The sequence below is a fragment of the Pseudophryne corroboree genome, chromosome 8 (genome assembly GCF_028390025.1).
Source record: "Pseudophryne corroboree isolate aPseCor3 chromosome 8, aPseCor3.hap2, whole genome shotgun sequence".
Classification (NCBI taxonomy): Eukaryota; Metazoa; Chordata; class Amphibia; order Anura; family Myobatrachidae; genus Pseudophryne; species Pseudophryne corroboree.
Genome location: NC_086451.1, coordinates 484,600,608 through 484,619,407, shown reverse-complemented (window position 1 = coordinate 484,619,407; position 18,800 = coordinate 484,600,608). Strand labels below are relative to the sequence as shown.

The 18,800-nt window shown below is 49.5% G+C and overlaps 1 protein-coding gene across 6 annotated transcripts in view; it reads right to left on the bottom strand.

Annotated features, from left to right (window-relative positions):
• BRWD3 (bromodomain and WD repeat domain containing 3) overlaps positions 1–18,800 on the bottom strand; it is a 132,614-nt gene that overhangs the window by 78,350 nt on the left and 35,464 nt on the right. For all 6 annotated transcript variants that reach the window (XM_063938407.1, XM_063938408.1, XM_063938409.1 and 3 more), the window contains exons 5-14: positions 18,456–18,606; positions 18,225–18,323; positions 17,844–18,004; positions 17,449–17,670; positions 16,655–16,755; positions 16,376–16,446; positions 15,989–16,089; positions 15,832–15,872; positions 11,754–11,858; positions 11,431–11,584 (exon numbers count right to left, since the gene is read on the bottom strand). In XM_063938407.1, the coding sequence (XP_063794477.1) occupies positions 11,431–11,584; positions 11,754–11,858; positions 15,832–15,872; positions 15,989–16,089; positions 16,376–16,446; positions 16,655–16,755; positions 17,449–17,670; positions 17,844–18,004; positions 18,225–18,323; positions 18,456–18,606 (1,206 nt within the window). The remainder of the gene's footprint in view (positions 1–11,430; positions 11,585–11,753; positions 11,859–15,831; positions 15,873–15,988; positions 16,090–16,375; positions 16,447–16,654; positions 16,756–17,448; positions 17,671–17,843; positions 18,005–18,224; positions 18,324–18,455; positions 18,607–18,800) is intronic.

The following is an 18,800-nucleotide window of genomic DNA, read 5'->3' as shown; positions in this document are numbered from 1 at the left end:
CTGTTTCTGTAGTGCAGTGCAGGGGAGAGACCTGGGAGCCGTCCTGACCAGCGGAGCTGTGAGAGGAAATGGCGCCGTGTGCGGAGGAGATAGGCCCCGCCCCTTTTCCGGCGGGCTCGTCTCCCGCTATTTTGTGAATCCAGGCAGGGGTTAAATATCTCCATATAGCCTCTGGGGGCTATATGTGAGGTATTTTTAGCCTTTTAATAGGTTTTCATTTGCCTCCCAGGGCGCCCCCCCCCAGCGCCCTGCACCCTCAGTGACTGCGTGTGAAGTGTGCTGAGAGGAAAATGGCGCACAGCTGCAGTGCTGTGCGCTACCTTTAGAAGACTGCAGGAGTCTTCAGCCGCCGATTCTGGACCTCTTCTTACTTCAGCATCTGCAAGGGGGCCGGCGGCGTGGCTCCGGTGACCATCCAGGCTGTACCTGTGATCGTCCCTCTGGAGCGGATGTCCAGTAGCCAAGAAGCCAATCCATCCTGCACGCAGGTGAGTTCACTTCTTCTCCCCTCTGTCCCTCGTTGCAGTGATCCTGTTGCCAGCAGGACTCACTGAAAATAAAAAACCTAAGCTAAACTTTCTCTAAGCAGCTCTTTATGAGAGCCACCTAGAATTGCACCCTTCTCGGCCGGGCACAAAAATCTAACTGGAGTCTGGAGGAGGGTCATAGGGGGAGGAGCCAGTGCACACCACCTGATCTGGAAAAGCTTTACTTTTTGTGCCCTGTCTCCTGCGGAGCCGCTATTCCCCATGGTCCTTTCAGGAACCCCAGCATCCACTAGGACGATAGAGAAATAGAATTATCGGTAAGTAAATTCTTATTTTACATTTACATCATTTGAAGTACATTCCATTAGGGTTTACTCTCCTTTCTCTCTGCGTGTTGCAGCTATCTACCGCCCACCTGGGCATCCAAAACAATTTTTGGAAGATTTTTCTGCCTGGCTCCCTCACTTTCTATCCTCTGACATCTCCACCATTATCATGGGTGATTTCAATATTGCTATTGATTGTCCAAAATCTGCTGCGCATGCCTCCAAACTACTCTCTCTAACCTCCTCTCTTGGCCTCTCCCAATGGACTGACTCCTCTACTCATCAGGCGGGCCACTGCCTTGATCTAGTATTCACCAGACTATGCTCCATCTCTGAACTCACTAACACTCCTTTCCCCCTATCAGATCACAACCTTATCACCTGCATGCTTTCCTCTGTTAATTCAAACCCTGTGTTGCGGAAGTTCTCCAATCTTCCTCAAACTCGCAGAAATATTAACACAATTAATCTTCAAGAACTTTCCACTTCACTCCAACAACTGCTTTCACCTATTTCTGCATTCACCTCTCCTGAGATGGCTGTATCACACCTTAATAAGACTCTAGAACTAGCCCTTGATGAAGTGGCTCCAGCTACCCATCACACTCCACGTAGGCCTAGATGTCAACCATGGCACTCCAAATTAACAAGACAACTACAAAAACTCACACGAAAACTTGAACGTCAGTGGCGTAAATCTCGTATTTCAAGTGACTTCCTCACATACAAGACAGTCTACCATTCTTATAAAAATGCCCTGGACATTGCCAAACAAACATATTTCCAAACTCTTATCTCTGCTCAAGCCTCTAACCCCAAACGACTCTTTAATACATTTAAATCACTTCTGAATCCTCCCGCACCTACCCCACCAGCCACTATCAAGGCACAGGATCTTGCTTCCTACTTCAAGGAGAAGATTGATAAGATCCGAGATGAAATGGTATGCTCTTCGGCAGCCAGTGACCTGCTCCGTTCTTTACCTGAACCCTCTGGCACTCTTTCTTCATTTGATCCCACAAATGAAGATGAAGTATCATCACTCTTCTCATCCTGCTTCTCTACTACCTCTCCTCTTGATCCTTTACCCTCACAAATAAGTAAAGCTCTGTCTCTGGTGCTCATCCCTACCTTAACTAACATCTGTAATCTCTCTCTCTCTACTGGTATTTTTCCTTCACTCTTCAAGCATGCAGTTATTACTCCCATTTTAAAAAAACAAAATTCTGACCCTAATGCTCTCTCAAACTACCGCCCTATCTCTCAGCTCCCTTGTCTCTCTAAGCTACTTGAGAGACTTGCCTACACTCGACTCACACACTTTCTTAACTCATACACTCTGTTGGACCCACTTCAGTCAGGCTTCCGTTCCCAACATTCCACAGAGACGGCACTGACTAAAGTGGTTAATGATTTGGTCACTACGAAGTCTAAAGGCCACTACTCACTACTTATTCTTCTAGATCTATCTGCTGCATTTGACACTGTAGACCACTCTCTTCTCATACAGACACTACAATCCCTAGGTCTTAAAGACACAGCCCTTTCTTGGTTCCTCTCGTACCTATCTAATCGCTCCTTCAGTGTTCGCTTCTCTGAATCTACCTCCTCTTCGCTACCTCTTTCAGTTGGAGTACCGCAAGGTTCAGTCTTGGGTCCTCTGCTTTTCTCTATCTATACCTCATCTCTTGGTAAACTAATCAGCTCTTTTGGTTTTCAGTATCATCTGTACGCAGATGATACTCAAATCTACCTATCCTCCCCTGACTTGTCCCTATCTGTACTGGACCGTGTCACTGAATGCCTTTCTGCTATCTCATCCTGGATGACATCTCGCCACCTCAAACTTAATATTTCAAAGACAGAGTTAATTATATTTCCACCGGCCAATAGTAGGTACCAACCTGATATCTCTATCACTGTTGAAAACTCGACTATCTACCCTACCCCACAAGCTCGCTGCCTAGGTGTCATCCTTGACTCTGATCTGTCCTTTGTTCCCCACATTCAATCTGTCTCAAGATCATGTTACATGCATCTAAAAAACATATCCAAAATACGACCATATCTTACACAAGACACTGCTAAAACTCTAATCCACGCTCTCATTATCTCCCGCATTGATTATTGCAATAGTCTCCTAACTGGTCTTCCCAAAACGAGACTCTCACCACTACAATCCATTCTGAATGCAGCGGCGAGGCTTATCTTCCTCGCTAGACGTTCATCGTCTGCAGATCCACTCTGTCAGTCCCTCCATTGGTTACCTGTATTCTACCGCATTCAATATAAAATACTTTTACTCACACACAAGGCCATTAACCAAACTACACCAACGTACATCACTTCGCTTATCACAAAATATCTCCCAACCCGACCTCTGCGCTCTTCACAAGACCTGCGTCTCTCATCCACACTCATTACTCGCTCCCACTCACGACTGCAGGACTTTCATCAGGCTGCACCCACTCTGTGGAATGCCCTACCACACACAATAAGACTCTCCTCTAGTCTCCAAACCTTCAAGCGTTCCCTCAAAACTCACCTCTTTAGGCAAGCGTATCAAATTCCTGAACCGCCCACATAACTTTCATAAACCTTGCTATCAAATTACATCCACTCTGTACAGTCCACACATATCCTCACGTCTTCTCATTCTATGCAATAGATAGCACCTTTCCTTATGTACATATGCCTATAGATTGTAAGCTTGCGAGCAGGGCCTTCCTACCTCTATGACTGTTATCACCCAGTTTGTAATTGTTATTTCAAATTGTAAAGCGCAACGGAATTTGCTGCGCTATATAAGAAACTGTTAATAAATAAATAAATAAATAAATAAATAAATAAATAATTTTCTCTGACGTCCTAGTGGATGCTGGGAACTCCGTAAGGACCATGGGGATTATACCAAAGCTCCCAAACGGGCGGGAGAGTGCGGATGACTCTGCAGCACCGAATGAGAGAACTCCAGGTCCTCCTCAGCCAGGGTATCAAATTCATAGAATTTTGCAAACGTGTTTGCCCCTGACCAAGTAGCTGCTCGGCAAAGTTGTAAAGCCGAGACCCCTCGGGCAGCCGCCCAAGATGAGCCCACCTTCCTTGTGGAATGGGCTTTTATTGATTTAGGCTGCGGTCATCCTACCGCAGAATGCGCCAGCTGAATAGTGCTACAAATCCAGCGCGCAATAGACTGCTTAGAAGCAGGAGCACCCAGCTTGTTGGGTGCACACAGGATAAACAGCGAGTCAGTTTTCCTGACTCCAGCCGTCCTGGAAAAATAAAATTTTCAGGGCCCTGACTACGTCCAGCAACTTGGAATCCTCCAAGTCCCTAGTAGCCGCAGGCACCACAATAGGTTGGTTCAAGTGAAAACCTGAGACCACCTTTGGGAGAAAACTGAGGACGAGTCCTCAACTCTGCCCTATCCATATGGAAAATCAGATAAGGCTTTTACATGACAAAGCCGCCAATTCTGACACACGCCTGGCCAAGGCCAAGGCCAACAGCATGACCACTTTCCACGCGAGATACTTTAGCTCCATGGTTTTAAGTGGCTCAACCAATGCGACTTTAGGAAATCCAACACCACGTTGAGATCCAAAAAGTGCCACAGGAGGCACAAAAGGAGGCTGAATATGTAGTACTCCTTTAACCAAAGTCTGAACTTCAGGCAGTGAAGCCAGTTCTTTCTGGAAGAAAATCGACAGAGCCGAAATCTGGACCTTGATGGACCCCAATTTGAGGCCCAAACGTCACCCCTGCTTGCAGGAAGTGCAGGAATCGACATAGTTGAAATTCCTCCGTCGGGCCTTCATGACCTCTCACCAAGCAATAAATTTTCGCCAAACGCGGCGATAATGTCTTGCGGTGACATCCTTCCTGGCTATGATCAGGGTAGGGATGACTTCCTTCGGAATACCCTTTTCCTTTAGGATCCGATGTTCTACCGCCATGCCGTCAAACGCAGCCGCGGTAAGTCTTGGAACAGACAGGGTCCCTGCTGCAGCAGGTCTTGTCTGAGCGGCAGAGGCCAAGGGTCCTCTGCCAGCATCTCTTGAAGTTCCGGGTACCAAGCTCTTCATGGCCAATCCGGAACCCCGAGTATGGTTTTCACTCCTCGCCTTCTTATTATTCTCAGTACCTTGGGTATGAGAGGTAGAGAAGGAGACACATAAACCGACTGGTACACCCACGGTGTCACTAGAGCGTCCCCAGCGATCGCCTGAGGGTCCCTTGACCTGGCGCAATATCTTTTCAACTTCTTGTTGAGGCGGGACGCCATCATGTCCACCCGTGGTCATTCCCAACGGTTTACCCGCATTTGGAAAACTTCTGAATGAAGTCCCCATTCTCCTGGGTGTAGGTCGCCCATCGGAGAATCCTTGTGGCTTCTGCCATCGCCATCCTGCTTCTTGTGCCGCCCTGTCTGTTTACATGGGCGACCGCCGTGATGTCGTCTGATTGGATCAGTACCGGCTGGTTCTGAAGCAGGGGCCTTGCTTGGCTTAGGGCATTGTAAATGGCCCTTCGCTGCAGAATATTTATGTGAAGCGAAATCTCCTTGGAAATTTCTTCCCTGTGTGACTGCACCCCAGCCCCGAAGGCTGGCATCCGTGGTCACCAAGACCCAGTCCTGTATTCCGAATCTGCGGCCCTCTAGTAGATGAGCCCTCTGCAGCCACCACAGCAGCGACACCCTGTTTCTTGCTGACAGGGTTATCCGCTGTTGTATCTGTAGATGGGACCCGGACCATTAGTCCCACAGGTCCCACTGGAACGTCCTTGCGTGGAGTCTTCCGAATGGAATTATGCTTTGTACGAAGCTACCATTTTTCCCAGGACTCGTGTGCATTGATGTACCGACACCTGTCCTGGTTTTAGGATGTCTGACTAGAGATGACAACTCCTCGGCTTTTTCCACTGGAAGAAACACTCTTTTCTGGTCTGCGTTCAGAAACATTCCCAGGAACAGAAGACGTGTCGTCGGGACCAGCTGTGACTTTGGAATATTGAGAATTCAGTCGTGCTGTTGTAGCACTTCCCGAGAGAGTGCTACCCCCACTACCAACTGTTCTTTGGACCTCGCCTTTATCAGGAGATCGTCCAAGTATGGGATAATAAAAACTTCCTTCTTGCGAAGGAGTATCATCACTTCTGCCATTACCTAGGTAAAGACCTTCGGTGCCGTGGACAACTCCACCGGCCGCGTCTGGAACGGATAGTGACAGTCCTGTACCACATATCTGAGGTACTCCTGGTGAGGGTAAATGGGGACATGCAGGTACGCATCCTTGATGTCCAGGGAGACCCTGTAATCCCCCTCGTCCAGGCTCGTAATATCCGCCCTGAGCGATTCCATCTTGAACTTGAATCTTCTGATATAAAAGTTCAAGTATTTTAATTTCAAGATGGGTCTCACCGAAACGTTTCGGTACCACAACCACTGTGGAATAGTAACCCCTTCCTTGCTGAAGGAGGGGCACCTTGACAATCACTTGTTGTGATTATAGTGTTGAATATCCACCAACACCGTCTCCCTGGCAGAGGTAGGTGCCGGTAAGGCAGATTTTAGGAAACGGCAGGGGGAAGAACGTCTCGAACTCCAGCCTGTACCCCTGAGATACTACTTGAAGGACCCAGGGATCCATGTGAGAGAGCCCACTGTCCGCTGAAATTTCTGAGACGGGCCCCCACCGTACCCGGGTCTGCCTGAGCAGCCCCCGCACCATACTGTGGACCTACCGGACGCAGGGAGGATTTCTGCTCTTGGGAACTAGCTTTGTGTTGCAGCTTTTTCCTCTCGGCAGAAAGGAGGAGCCTCTAGCCCTCTTGCTTTTCTGGGGCCGAAAGGACTGTACTTGATGATACGGTGCTTTCTTTTGTTGTGGGGTAGCCTGTGGCAAAAAAAATCGATTTCCCAACAGTAGCTGTGGAAACTAGGTCTGAAAAACCAACCCCAAACAGTTTTACCCCCTTATAGGGCAACTTCCATGTGCCGATTCGAGTCGGCATCGCCTGACCATTGCCAAGTCCATAACCCCCGTCTGGCGGCAATGGACCTAGCGCTTATTTTTGATGCCAGCCGGCAAATATCCCTCTGTGCATCACGTATGTATAAGACCACGTCTTTTATATGCTCTATTTTCAGCAAAATATTGTCCCTATCCATAGTTATTTTCCGACAGGGAATCTGACCACGCAGCAGGAGCACTGCACATCCATGCCGAAGCAACGGCTGGTCGCAATATAATGCCCTAGTGTGTGACTATATCTTATAGGGTAACCTCCTGCTTTCTATCAGCAGGTCCCTTCAGGGCGGCCGTATCCGGAGACGGTAGTGCCACCTTTTCTGATAAGCGTGTAAGCGCTGTATCTACCCTATGGGGTGTTTCCCCGCGTGACCTATCCTCTGGCGGGAAAGGGTACGCTGCCAATAACCGTTTTAGAAATTATCACTTTCTTACCGGGGGAAGACCACTCTTCCTCACACACCTCATTTAATTTCTCAGATGCAGGAAAAACTACTAATAGTTTTCTCTCACCAAACACAATACCCTTTTATGTGGTACCTGGGGTATAATCATAAATGTGTAATACATTTTTCATTGCCTCAATCCTGTAACGGGTGGACCTATTTGGAGGGTACACCAGTCTCATCGACGTCGACACTGGAGTCAGTATCCGTGTCGACATTTGTGTCTGTTATCTGAGGTAGCGGGCGATTTTAGAGCCCCCCATGACATTTGAGACGCTGGAACAGGCACAAGCTGAGTAGCCGGCTGTTCTGTGTCGTCGACCTTTTATGTAAGGAGTTGACACTTTCACGTAATCTTTCCATAAGTTCAACCACACCGGTGTCGACCCCGCAGGTGGTGACAACATATTTACAGGCATTCGCTCCGCCTCCACCTCATTATCCTCCACATACCTGTCGACACAGCCGTACCGACACACAGCACACACACAGGGAATGCTCTGATAGAGGACAGGACCCCACAAAGCCCTTTGGGGAGACAGAGGGAGAGTATGCCAGCACACACCAGGGCGCTATATATCACAGGGATAGCACCTATAAAAAGTGTTTTCCCTTATAGCTGCATATATATATATGCACACAGGGGGGTGGGGGATATAGCGACCGTCGGTGTCTTAAATAGTTCAATAAATATGGATCTAAAAGTGTATCTAAAAACGAGTAACCAGATCAGAAGGTGATTTAAAAAAAGGGGGGTATTTATTTAAACTAAAACAGATGTTAATTACATATAGAGCTAAAATCTAAACAGCAGTTCTTCTTAAAAAATGGGATTTAAAACAACATACACAATGCTTTAAAATACCAGTTAAAATATGTTAAAACTCTGTAAATCAATTTTAACTTAACTTGGTAAAACGGTCACTGCCAGGTAGCCCAACGCGTTTCGTCCTTAAGACTTCATCAAGGACGAAACGCGTTGGGCTACCTGGCAGTGACCGTTTTACCAAGTTAAGTTAAAATTGATTTACAGAGTTTTAACATATTTTAACTGGTATTTTAAAGCATTGTGTATGTTGTTTTAAATCCCATTTTTTAAGAAGAACTGCTGTTTAGATTTTAGCTCTATATGTAATTAACATCTGTTTTAGTTTAAATAAATACCCCCCTTTTTTTAAATCACCTTCTGATCTGGTTACTCGTTTTTAGATACACTTTTAGATCCATATTTATTGAACTATTTAAGACACCGACGGTCGCTATATCCCCCACCCCCCTGTGTGCATTTACTCGTTGTTTCAGGGAATTACCATCCCTGTGTCTCTGGGGGACAGCTGACGCCCTGTGCTATTTCTTAGGGAGTGTCATTTATTATCTATACGTGGATCTTAGATTATTTGGTGTTGTACACAAGTGGCGCAAATATTTTTCCCCCCTTTGCATATATATATATGTATACTGCGCCTAAATTGTGCCCCCCCTCTTTTTAACCCTTTCTGTAGTGTATTAACTGCAGGGGAGAGCCAGGGAGCTTCCCTCCAACGGAGCTGTGAGGGAAAAATGGCGCCAGTGTGCTGAGGAGATAGCTCCGCCCCTTTTTCGCTGACTTTTCTCCCGCATTTTTATGGATTCTGGCAGGGGTTAATGTACATCCATATAGCCCTGGGGGTTATATGTGATGTATTTTTGCCAGCCAAGGTGTTAATATTGCTGCTCAGGGCCCCCCCCCCCCCCCCAGCGCCCTGCACCCATCAGTGACCGGAGCGTGTGGTGCATGAGGAGCAATGGCGCACAGCTGCAGCGCTGTGCGCTACCTTGATGAAGACTGATGTCTTCTGCCGCCGATTTTCCGGACCTCTTCTTGCTTCTGGCTCTGTAAGGGGGCCGGCGGCGCGGCTCTGGGACCGGACTCCGAGGCTGGGCCTGTGTTCGATCCCTCTGGAGCTAATGGTGTCCAGTAGCCTAAGAAGCCCAAGCTGGCTGCAAGCAGGCAGGTTCGCTTCTTCTCCCCTTAGTCCCTCGATGCAGTGAGCCTGTTGCCAGCAGGTCTCACTGAAAATAAAAAACCTAAAACTAACTTTTATCTAAGAAGCTCAGGAGAGCCCCCTAGATTGCACCCTGCTCGGTCGGGCACAAAAATCTAACTGAGGCTTGGAGGAGGGTCATAGGGGGAGGAGCCAGTGCACACCAGGTAGTCCTAAAGCTTTCTTTTTGTGCCCAGTCTCCTGCGGAGCCGCTATTCCCCATGGTCCTTACGGAGTCCCCAGCATCCACTAGGACGTCAGAGAAAACGCAGTTACCAGCGTTGGCACAACGTTCCAATAGCACATGGCGGGCGGAGGTTACCAGCATTAGCACAACGATGGCGGGCGGAGGTTACCAGCATTAGCACAACGTTCCGATAGCACATGGCTGGCGGAGGTTACCAGCATTGGCACAACGTTCCGATAGCACATGGCGGGCGGAGGTTACCAGCATTGGCACAACGTTCCGATAGCACATGGCGGGCGGAGGTTACCAGCATTGGCACAACGTTCCGATAGCACATGGCGGGCGGAGGTTACCAGCATTAGCACAACGATGGCTGGCGGAGGTTACCAGCATTGGCACAACGTTCCGATAGCACATGGCGGGCGGAGGTTACCAGCATTGGCACAACGTTCCGATAGCACATGGCTGGCGGAGGTTACCAGCATTGGCACAACGTTCCGATAGCACATGGCGGGCGGAGGTTACCAGCATTGGCACAACGTTCCAATAGCACATGGCGGGCGGAGGTTACCAGCATTGGCACAACGTTCCAATAGCACATGGCGGGCGGAGGTTACCAGCATTGGCACAACGTTCCAATAGCACATGGCGGGCGGAGGTTACCAGCATTGGCACAACGTTCCAATAGCACATGGCGGGCGGAGGTTACCAGCATTGGCACAACGTTCCAATAGCACATGGCGGGCGGAGGTTACCAGCATTGGCACAACATTCCAATAGCACATGGCGGGCGGAGGTTACCAGCATTGGCACAACGTTCCAATAGCACATGGCGGGCGGAGGTTACCAGCATTGGCACAACGTTCCAATAGCACATGGCGGGCGGAGGTTACCAGCATTGGCACAACGTTCCAATAGCACATGGCGGGTGGAGGTTACCAGCATTGGCACAACGTTCCAATAGCACATGGCGGGCGGAGGTTACCAGCATTGGCACAACGTTCCAATAGCACATGGCGGGCGGAGGTTACCAGCATTGGCACAACGTTCCAATAGCACATGGTGGGCGGAGGTTACCAGCATTGGCACAACGTTCCAATAGCACATGGCGGGCGGAGGTTACCAGCATTGGCACAACGTACCAATAGCACATGGCGGGTGGAGGTTACCAGCATTGGCACAACGTTCCAATAGCACATGGCGGGCAGAGGTTACCAGCATTGGCACAACGTTCCAATAGCACATGGCGGGCAGAGGTTACCAGCATTGGCACAACGTTCCAATAGCAATGGCGGGCAGAGGTTACCAGCATTGGCACAACGTTCCAATAGCAATGGCGGGCTTCACTTTTAACCGACTTACCCCCAAGAAAATAAAAGGAAAAAACTTTCCGCTGCTGATTTTGGCACTTTCTGGGCTTGTCACAGTCCAACATCCATAATTACCTACGCTGTTCCCAGTGATCTCATACTTTATTCTTATCAGAAGATACTGGATTCCCTGAGATCAGCGTCTGCACAAATCAATCTACCCAGAGTGGCCAGGAGCCTGGGTTTAGTATTTTGTTGTTTTTTTCCAAGAAAGCAAAATTAAAGACATTTCCTTCCCAACCACCAAGAAATAATCTGTGGCTCTTGCTTTGGAAAAAATACATAAAATCACCTTTCAGACTTTTGAGTCAGATGTAAGTTTATTTAAAATGCATGCAGTGTATAAGCTGGAAGGGGCGGGCTTAATGACATCACGTTCCCAGGATCACATCACGTCCCGCCCGCTCCCAGGCAATGGTAACAATTAGGGGGCTACTTTTAGGCATGTTCCCACCGCCAGGTAATGCGAGGCATGAGGCACTCACAGACAGGCAGGGTAATGCGAGGCATGAGGTACTCACAGACAGGCAGGGTAATGCGAGGCATGAGGTACTCACAGACAGGATGTGAAGGAGCTGTCCGCTATTGGAATTCCAGACTTTTAGAAGGAAATTGTTCACTGCGGTAATGACCACCACGTCGGAGCGGTCCCAGGCCACCATCGTCACCTTCAGCTTGGTCACTTTGTCCTCTGGAGTGGCCACACTGCTCCTATAGGGGAGATGCCACTTTATAACCAGAGTGATAACTATATACAGATGTCTGTTCACTAAGCGCCCCCTGCAGGTTATTACCCGCTACTGCGATCACTATGCCACAGCTCCTCATAGAGATTATATAACATTCACCAGCATACCACCCTACATTACACGGAGGTTACCCGGCCATCCTGGCTGCCATGTCCAGCACAACCATCTTCCACTCCTGCTGCTGGTACTGCCAGATCCGCGCCGTCCCGTCTCTGCTCCCGCTGACGAAGCACAGCCTGCAAGAGAAGAGCAGCGTCATTACACCCGACAATCCGGAGGAGAGCGGCGTCATTACACCTGACCATGTGGAGGGGAGCGGCGTCATTACACCCCACCAGCTGTAGGGGAGCAGCGTAATTACACCACACCATCCGGAGGGGAGCAGCGTCATTACACCCCACCATCCGGAGGGGAGCAGCGTCATTACACCCCACCATCCGGAGGGGAGCAGCGTCATTACACCCCACCATCCGGAGGGGAGCAGCGTCATTACACCCCACCAGCTGTAGGGGAGCAGCGTCATTACACCACACCATCCGGAGGGGAGCAGCGTCATTACACCCCACCATCTGGAGGGGAGCAGCGTCATTACACCCCACCATCCGGAGGGGAGCAGCGTCATTACACCCCACCATCCGGAGGGGAGCAGCGTCATTACACCCCACCAGCTGTAGGGGAGCAGCGTCATTACACCACACCATCCGGAGGGGAGCAGCGTCATTACACCCCACCATCTGGAGGGAAGCAGTAATTACACCCCATCATCTGGTGCTAGCAGTAATTACACCCCATCTGGTCCTAGCAGTAATTACACCCCCATCTAGTCCTAGCAGTAATTACACCCCCATCTGGAGGGAAGCAGTAATTACACCCCATCATCTGGTCCTAGCAGTAATTACACCCCACCATCTGGTCCTAGCAGTAATTACACCCCTCCATCTGGTCCTAGCAGTAATTACACCCCTCCATCTGGTCCTAGCAGTAATTACATCCCACCATCTGGTCCTAGCAGTAATTACACCCCACCATCTGGAGGGAAGCAGTAATTACACCCCATCATCTGGTCCTAGCAGTAATTACACCCCCATCTGGTCCTAGCAGTAATTACACCCCACCATCTGGAGTGAAGCAGTAATTACACCCCATCGTCTGGTCCTAGCAGTAATTACACCCCCCATCTGGTCCTAGCAGTAATTACACCCCATCATCTGGTCCTAGCAGTAATTACACCCCACCATCTGGAGGGAAGCAGTAATTACACCCCATCATCTGGTCCTAGCAGTAATTACACCCCATCATCTGGTCCTAGCAGTAATTACACCCAATCATCTGGTCCTAGCAGTAATTACACCCCATCATCTGGTCCTAGCAGTAATTACACCCCATCATCTGGTCCTAGCAGTAATTACACCCCACCATCTGGTCCTAGCAGTAATTACACCCCACCATCTGGTGGGAAGCAGTAATTACACCCCATCATCTGGTCCTAGCAGTAATTACACCCCCCATCTGGTCCTAGCAGTAATTACACCCCATCATCTGGTCCTAGCAGTAATTACACCCAATCATCTGGTCCTAGCAGTAATTACACCCCATCATCTGGTCCTAGCAGTAATTACACCCCACCATCTGGAGTGAAGCAGTAATTACACCCCATCATCTGGTCCTAGCAGTAATTACACCCAATCATCTGGTCCTAGCAGTAATTACACCCCATCATCTGGTCCTAGCAGTAATTACACCCCACCATCTGGAGTGAAGCAGTAATTACACCCCCCCATCTGGAGTGAAGCAGTAATTACACCCCATCATCTGGTCCTAGCAGTAATTACACCCCACCATCTGGAGTGAAGCAGTAATTACACCCCATCATCTGGTCCTAGCAGTAATTACACCCAATCATCTGGTCCTAGCAGTAATTACACCCCATCATCTGGTCCTAGCAGTAATTACACCCCATCATCTGGTGCTAGCAGTAATTACACCCCACCATCTGGTCCTAGCAGTAATTACACCCCATCATCTGGTCCTAGCAGTAATTACACCCCACCATCTGGAGGGAAGCAGTAATTACACCCCACCATCTGGTCCTAGCAGTAATTACACCCCACCATCTGGTCCTAGCAGTAATTACACCCCACCATCTGGTCCTAGCAGTAATTACACCCCACCATCTGGTGGGAAGCAGTAATTACACCCCCATCTGGTCCTAGCAGTAATTACACCCCACCATCTGGAGGGAAGCAGTAATTACACCCCACCATCTGGTCCTAGCAGTAATTACACCCCACCATCTGGTCCTAGCAGTAATTACACCCCATCATCTGGTCCTAGCAGTAATTACACCCCATCATCTGGTCCTAGCAGTAATTACACCCCTCCATCTGGTCCTAGCAGTAATTACACCCCACCATCTGGAGGGAAGCAGTAATTACACCCCACCATCTGGAGGGAAGCAGTAATTACACCCCATCATCTGGTCCTAGCAGTAATTACACCCCACCATCTGGAGGGAAGCAGTAATTACACCCCACCATCTGGTCCTAGCAGTAATTACACCCCACCATCTGGTCCTAGCAGTAATTACACCCCCCATCTGGTCCTAGCAGTAATTACACCCCACCATCTGGAGGGAAGCAGTAATTACACCCCACCATCTGGTCCTAGCAGTAATTACACCCCACCATCTGGTCCTAGCAGTAATTACACCCCACCATCTGGAGGGAAGCAGTAATTACAACCCACCATCTGGTCCTAGCAGTAATTACACCCCCCATCTGGTCCTAGCAGTAATTACACCCCACCATCTGGTCCTAGCAGTAATTACAATGTATGATCACCATACGGCCGGATGATGGATCCTGTTCAGTATTACATGCGACGGTTACAGGGAGACCGGAGCCGGGGCGGTATTCCCTCCTCACTGGGGAATGTATCGGGAACTGGATATATACAGTAATCTCACACCGCTAGTATGTGGCGCTCATCAGTTACTAACAGAGCAATAATCAGACTGCAGAGAGCGGACGTCAGTAACACCCATCTACTACACCACTGTATATGCTGAAGAGGAATGTATATACAATACCCGCAATAGACATAATATAACAGAGGCAGACACACAGGTCCTACCAGACGGAGCGTAAGGATAAGCTGGGATATCTGCAACACCTGCTAACATAGGGGGTACAGATGTAACCACTGACTTCAGCTGGGACCTCACCAACAAACCCGGCCACAACGACACTCCAATGATAGACCGCTTATTACTGGATGCTGGGCTACTCCGACAGAGTACCGGCAACTGTGCATGGCAGAGAACCGGCGGCTGTGAGTGGCAGTGCGACGGAGTACCGGTAATAGCAGTGGCTGTGCATGGCAGAGAACCGGCGGCTGCGAGTGGCAGTGCGGCGGAGTACCGGCACTAGTGGCGGCTGTGAGTGGCAGTGCGGTGGAGTACCGGCAATAGCAGCAGCGCAGCAGAGTACCGGTAATAGCAGTGGCCGTGAGTGGCAGCGTACCGGCACCAGTGGCGGCTGTGAGTGGCAGTGCTATTTGAGAGCATACATTTGGAAAATGACTTTCAGAGAGGACAGTGACTGATGAGAGGGAGAGATTTGGGAGGTGGGCAAGATGGGAACAGGCAGAGGGTACGAGGTAGCAGGATAGACAGGAGAGGATAAGGCCCAGGGCGGAGGTCCAGATGAGGGCCATGACTGGGGAGAATGAAGTCAGAGATGGTAAACTGGATGGGGAGAGGCAGGCTGGGAAATAAGGGGATGGGTCATTGTAACAATCCCCATGTCCTGGTGTAGCAGTATTACAGCCTCTGTCACTACACAGGTAACTTCCCCGGGGGGACACTGAACACAGGAGGGTGTGTGGGGGCATAGTCGCATTCACAGAAAGAGTGGGGTCTGCAGGGTACGGCCACCCAGGAAGTGGGCTGCTGGATCTTTACACATTCAGGCCCCTGTTGGATCCACTACCCAAGATACTGTATCTAACCACTCGCTACCTGTTCTGCGTGGTAGGAGGTGCTAGGGACACATCTCATTTACATGTTCACAGTAAGTAGGAGAGGAAGCTAGAAGAGCGGCTGTATCGGTCTATTATCCGGCACTGGGAGGCCGAGTATTACACTTCATAGATCAGCAAGAGAATCAAATCACCGTTATGGGGAAGCAGCGGGAATTATATCGCACTCACCGGTCTCCGTTATTACAGAACTGAACGGCGACCACTTTATCCTGGAAAACGAGGAAAGGAGACGGTTACTAATCACACATCAGACGCTGGGATCAGAGAACTGGTAGGTACCATTATTACAGCCCCACCTCCCTGGTAAGTGGCAGCGGTAACTTACCACATGACCTTCCAGTTCTGCAATCTTCTCCGGTTCCCCCGAGCCCAGGTAATATATTCTTATCACATGATCGGTGCTGCCGGTAACTATGAACATTCCACCTGAAGGACAGGAAAGCTGTATCACAGAGCTGAGGGAGAATCCTTTCCTCTAAGGCACTCAGGGGTCTATGTACTAAGCCTTAAAGGGAGATACCAGCCAATCAGCTCCTAGCTGCCATGTCACAGGCTGGGTTTGAAAAATGACAGTTAGGAGCTGATTGGCTGGTACTTTATCTCCGACCATTATATCTCCATCTAAGGCTTAGTAAATAGACCCCTAAGTCTACAGAAAAAGAGGAACACAGGTGGATGACAAGTGATAAGAGTCAGACATTGCTGGAAATACCTGAACTGAAGGAGGAGCAGGAAATCTGCACCCCCGGCCTGGACCTCTCCGCGAATTTCAGAGGGTGATCACTGTATGGAGACAAGACGTGTATTTGTTTCATACGATCTACAGAGAACCCGTAATATATAATTACTATATAATTACAGCAGTCGTTTCATATTTCCTAAGCGAGCGTTTATAAAACGGATGTAACTTTGCGGAAGAATCCGTCCCGCTGATCTGTACACTAACACAGTTACCGCTCACAGCGCACGGGAAAAGGAGCGATCGTCTTACTCGAATGTCATCGTGTCCACGATCCATTGCCAGAAGCAGATTGTCCCATCAGCACCAGTAGAAGTGAGGTATCGAGTTTTTCCTTTTGTTGCCGGGCAAAACTACAATAATAAATATGGATACGGACGGCGTTAGTCAGTAATTGGTACAGAGAGAACAGAAGCGCACACGTAACAATGGAGCAATCACTGGATCCAGCGTCTGTCCTTCCTCTGAGATGTTCCCTGGACAGAGCCGGAGTCACAGCGACCGGGGCTATTATCTTGTGTCTGGCCACAGAGGACTCTGGTTCTGACGTAATGTCTGTGCATAAAGAATCATTTCTGCTTTATAAGGGAACAACCAGAGACCACGGCAAGAAGAGACTAGACACCGCGTGGACCCGCCCCCGCCTCCTTTGTGCATCTTCAGCAAATATTTTAGGAAACATTCATCTGACCGAGGTAAGCTCAGACTTGTAGTGCTCCTTATCAGGGTTCCCACCAACCGATTTCACATTTCTTCCTACTATACGCGTCATGGAAGACAATGAACGCTAAGGGGAAGCAATCCAATTCTCGGAATGGTCACAATTAGCCGTTCCAGATGTCGCATCGCATGTTTTCCCCACAAGCCGCAGCGGTGGAGCATACGTTGCCAGCCGCGGCATTCCACCACTTATCAGACCCTGACACTTGTATCATTCATCACTTGGGATGCCTCCGCCTGTTCTTGTGACTACCTCTGAGTGGCTCTTCTAGTGAGGACCAAGCAACCAAAAGGGAACCGGGGCAGAGGACGCAGCACGGGATTACCTGTATGGAAGTGATGGACGCTGTGTGGCCGTGCAGCACGGCCACCGGGGCGCAGGTGCGGAGACACCACACGCGCACCACCTTGTCACAACTGCCAGCCGCGATCAGCGTGTTCTCATAGTTCACCGCCATGTCCGAGATCTCAGCAGAGTGCCCCCGCAGAGTGGAGAGGAGCCTGCCGTCCTCGGTGGCCCATATCTTCACCAGGCAGTCGTCAGATCCCTACACAACGAGATAGACATCGTTAGCACCATCTTACTATGCACAAGGCAGGAACCTTGGATATGAGAAGATAGAGACCACCACTCCCAGCCTTGTGTAACAGCTGTGACCTGTAGTACTCCCAGCAGGGCATGTCACACAGATGTGGTGCTACCCTGATCACATACACTTACAGTAAAGATACGCCTCCCGCTGCGGTCGAACGCCACGCAATACACAGACGACAGGTGGCCCAGAATCCTCTTGTGCATTTTCATGTGCTGATACGATGAACAGGGGAAGATATTGTGGAACCGGGCGCAGCCGGTCAGGGCTCTGGAAGAGGCGACTTTTGCTGGAATCAGAGGGTAAGACAAAGCCATGCATTAGACTGCAACATGTATGTTACCCGGCAGCATTTCACCAGGGCCACATATAGATCACATGAAACACGCTGATCATCCACGTGTAAGCTCTCAGGATGTAAAGGAGCAGCGCCCGTGTGATCTACGTGACAGCGCCGCAGGGTAGCAGACACATGTAATCCTGGACATTGCCTCGTGTAATTAACGTACCAACACTGAGTGGTCTCACGTAGCCAGCGGGATGTTCTGGGGGCCGGCCCCTGTGCAAAGCTGCGAAGGTGGATGGTTTCCATTGCGAGTTTCTGCAGTCTGCAAAGAAAAGGGAGATAGATAAAAACTATGCTGCAGTTACTATAGATCGGCAGCGCAACGTCAGGAATACAATATCCCCTCCACTCAAATGTCGCCATCTATCGCCCATACTGAACGCACAACCGTTACCTTTCGCTCTTCGTAACAGCGACTGCTTGCCTACTCCCAGAAGGCTTTGCACGCCAGGAACGCTCTGCGGGATCTCCTGGTCTAGAATAGGTCCAATGCGCTCGCATATTTTAAGAAGGTAGTTTGCAGGAATATGAGCATTGGCTGCCACCTGAAGAGAGAGAGAGAACCTGAATTACGCATGTCCGTACGTAAAATACACATCGTAGGAAGTGCAGATTGTAAGCTCCACTGGCACTACAGTGACTCATTCTCTGTAATATACTATATATATAGGTGTTATAAATGATGTTTGTATAATACATTCCGTTATACTAGTGGTTACCAAACCGGTCCTCAAGGACG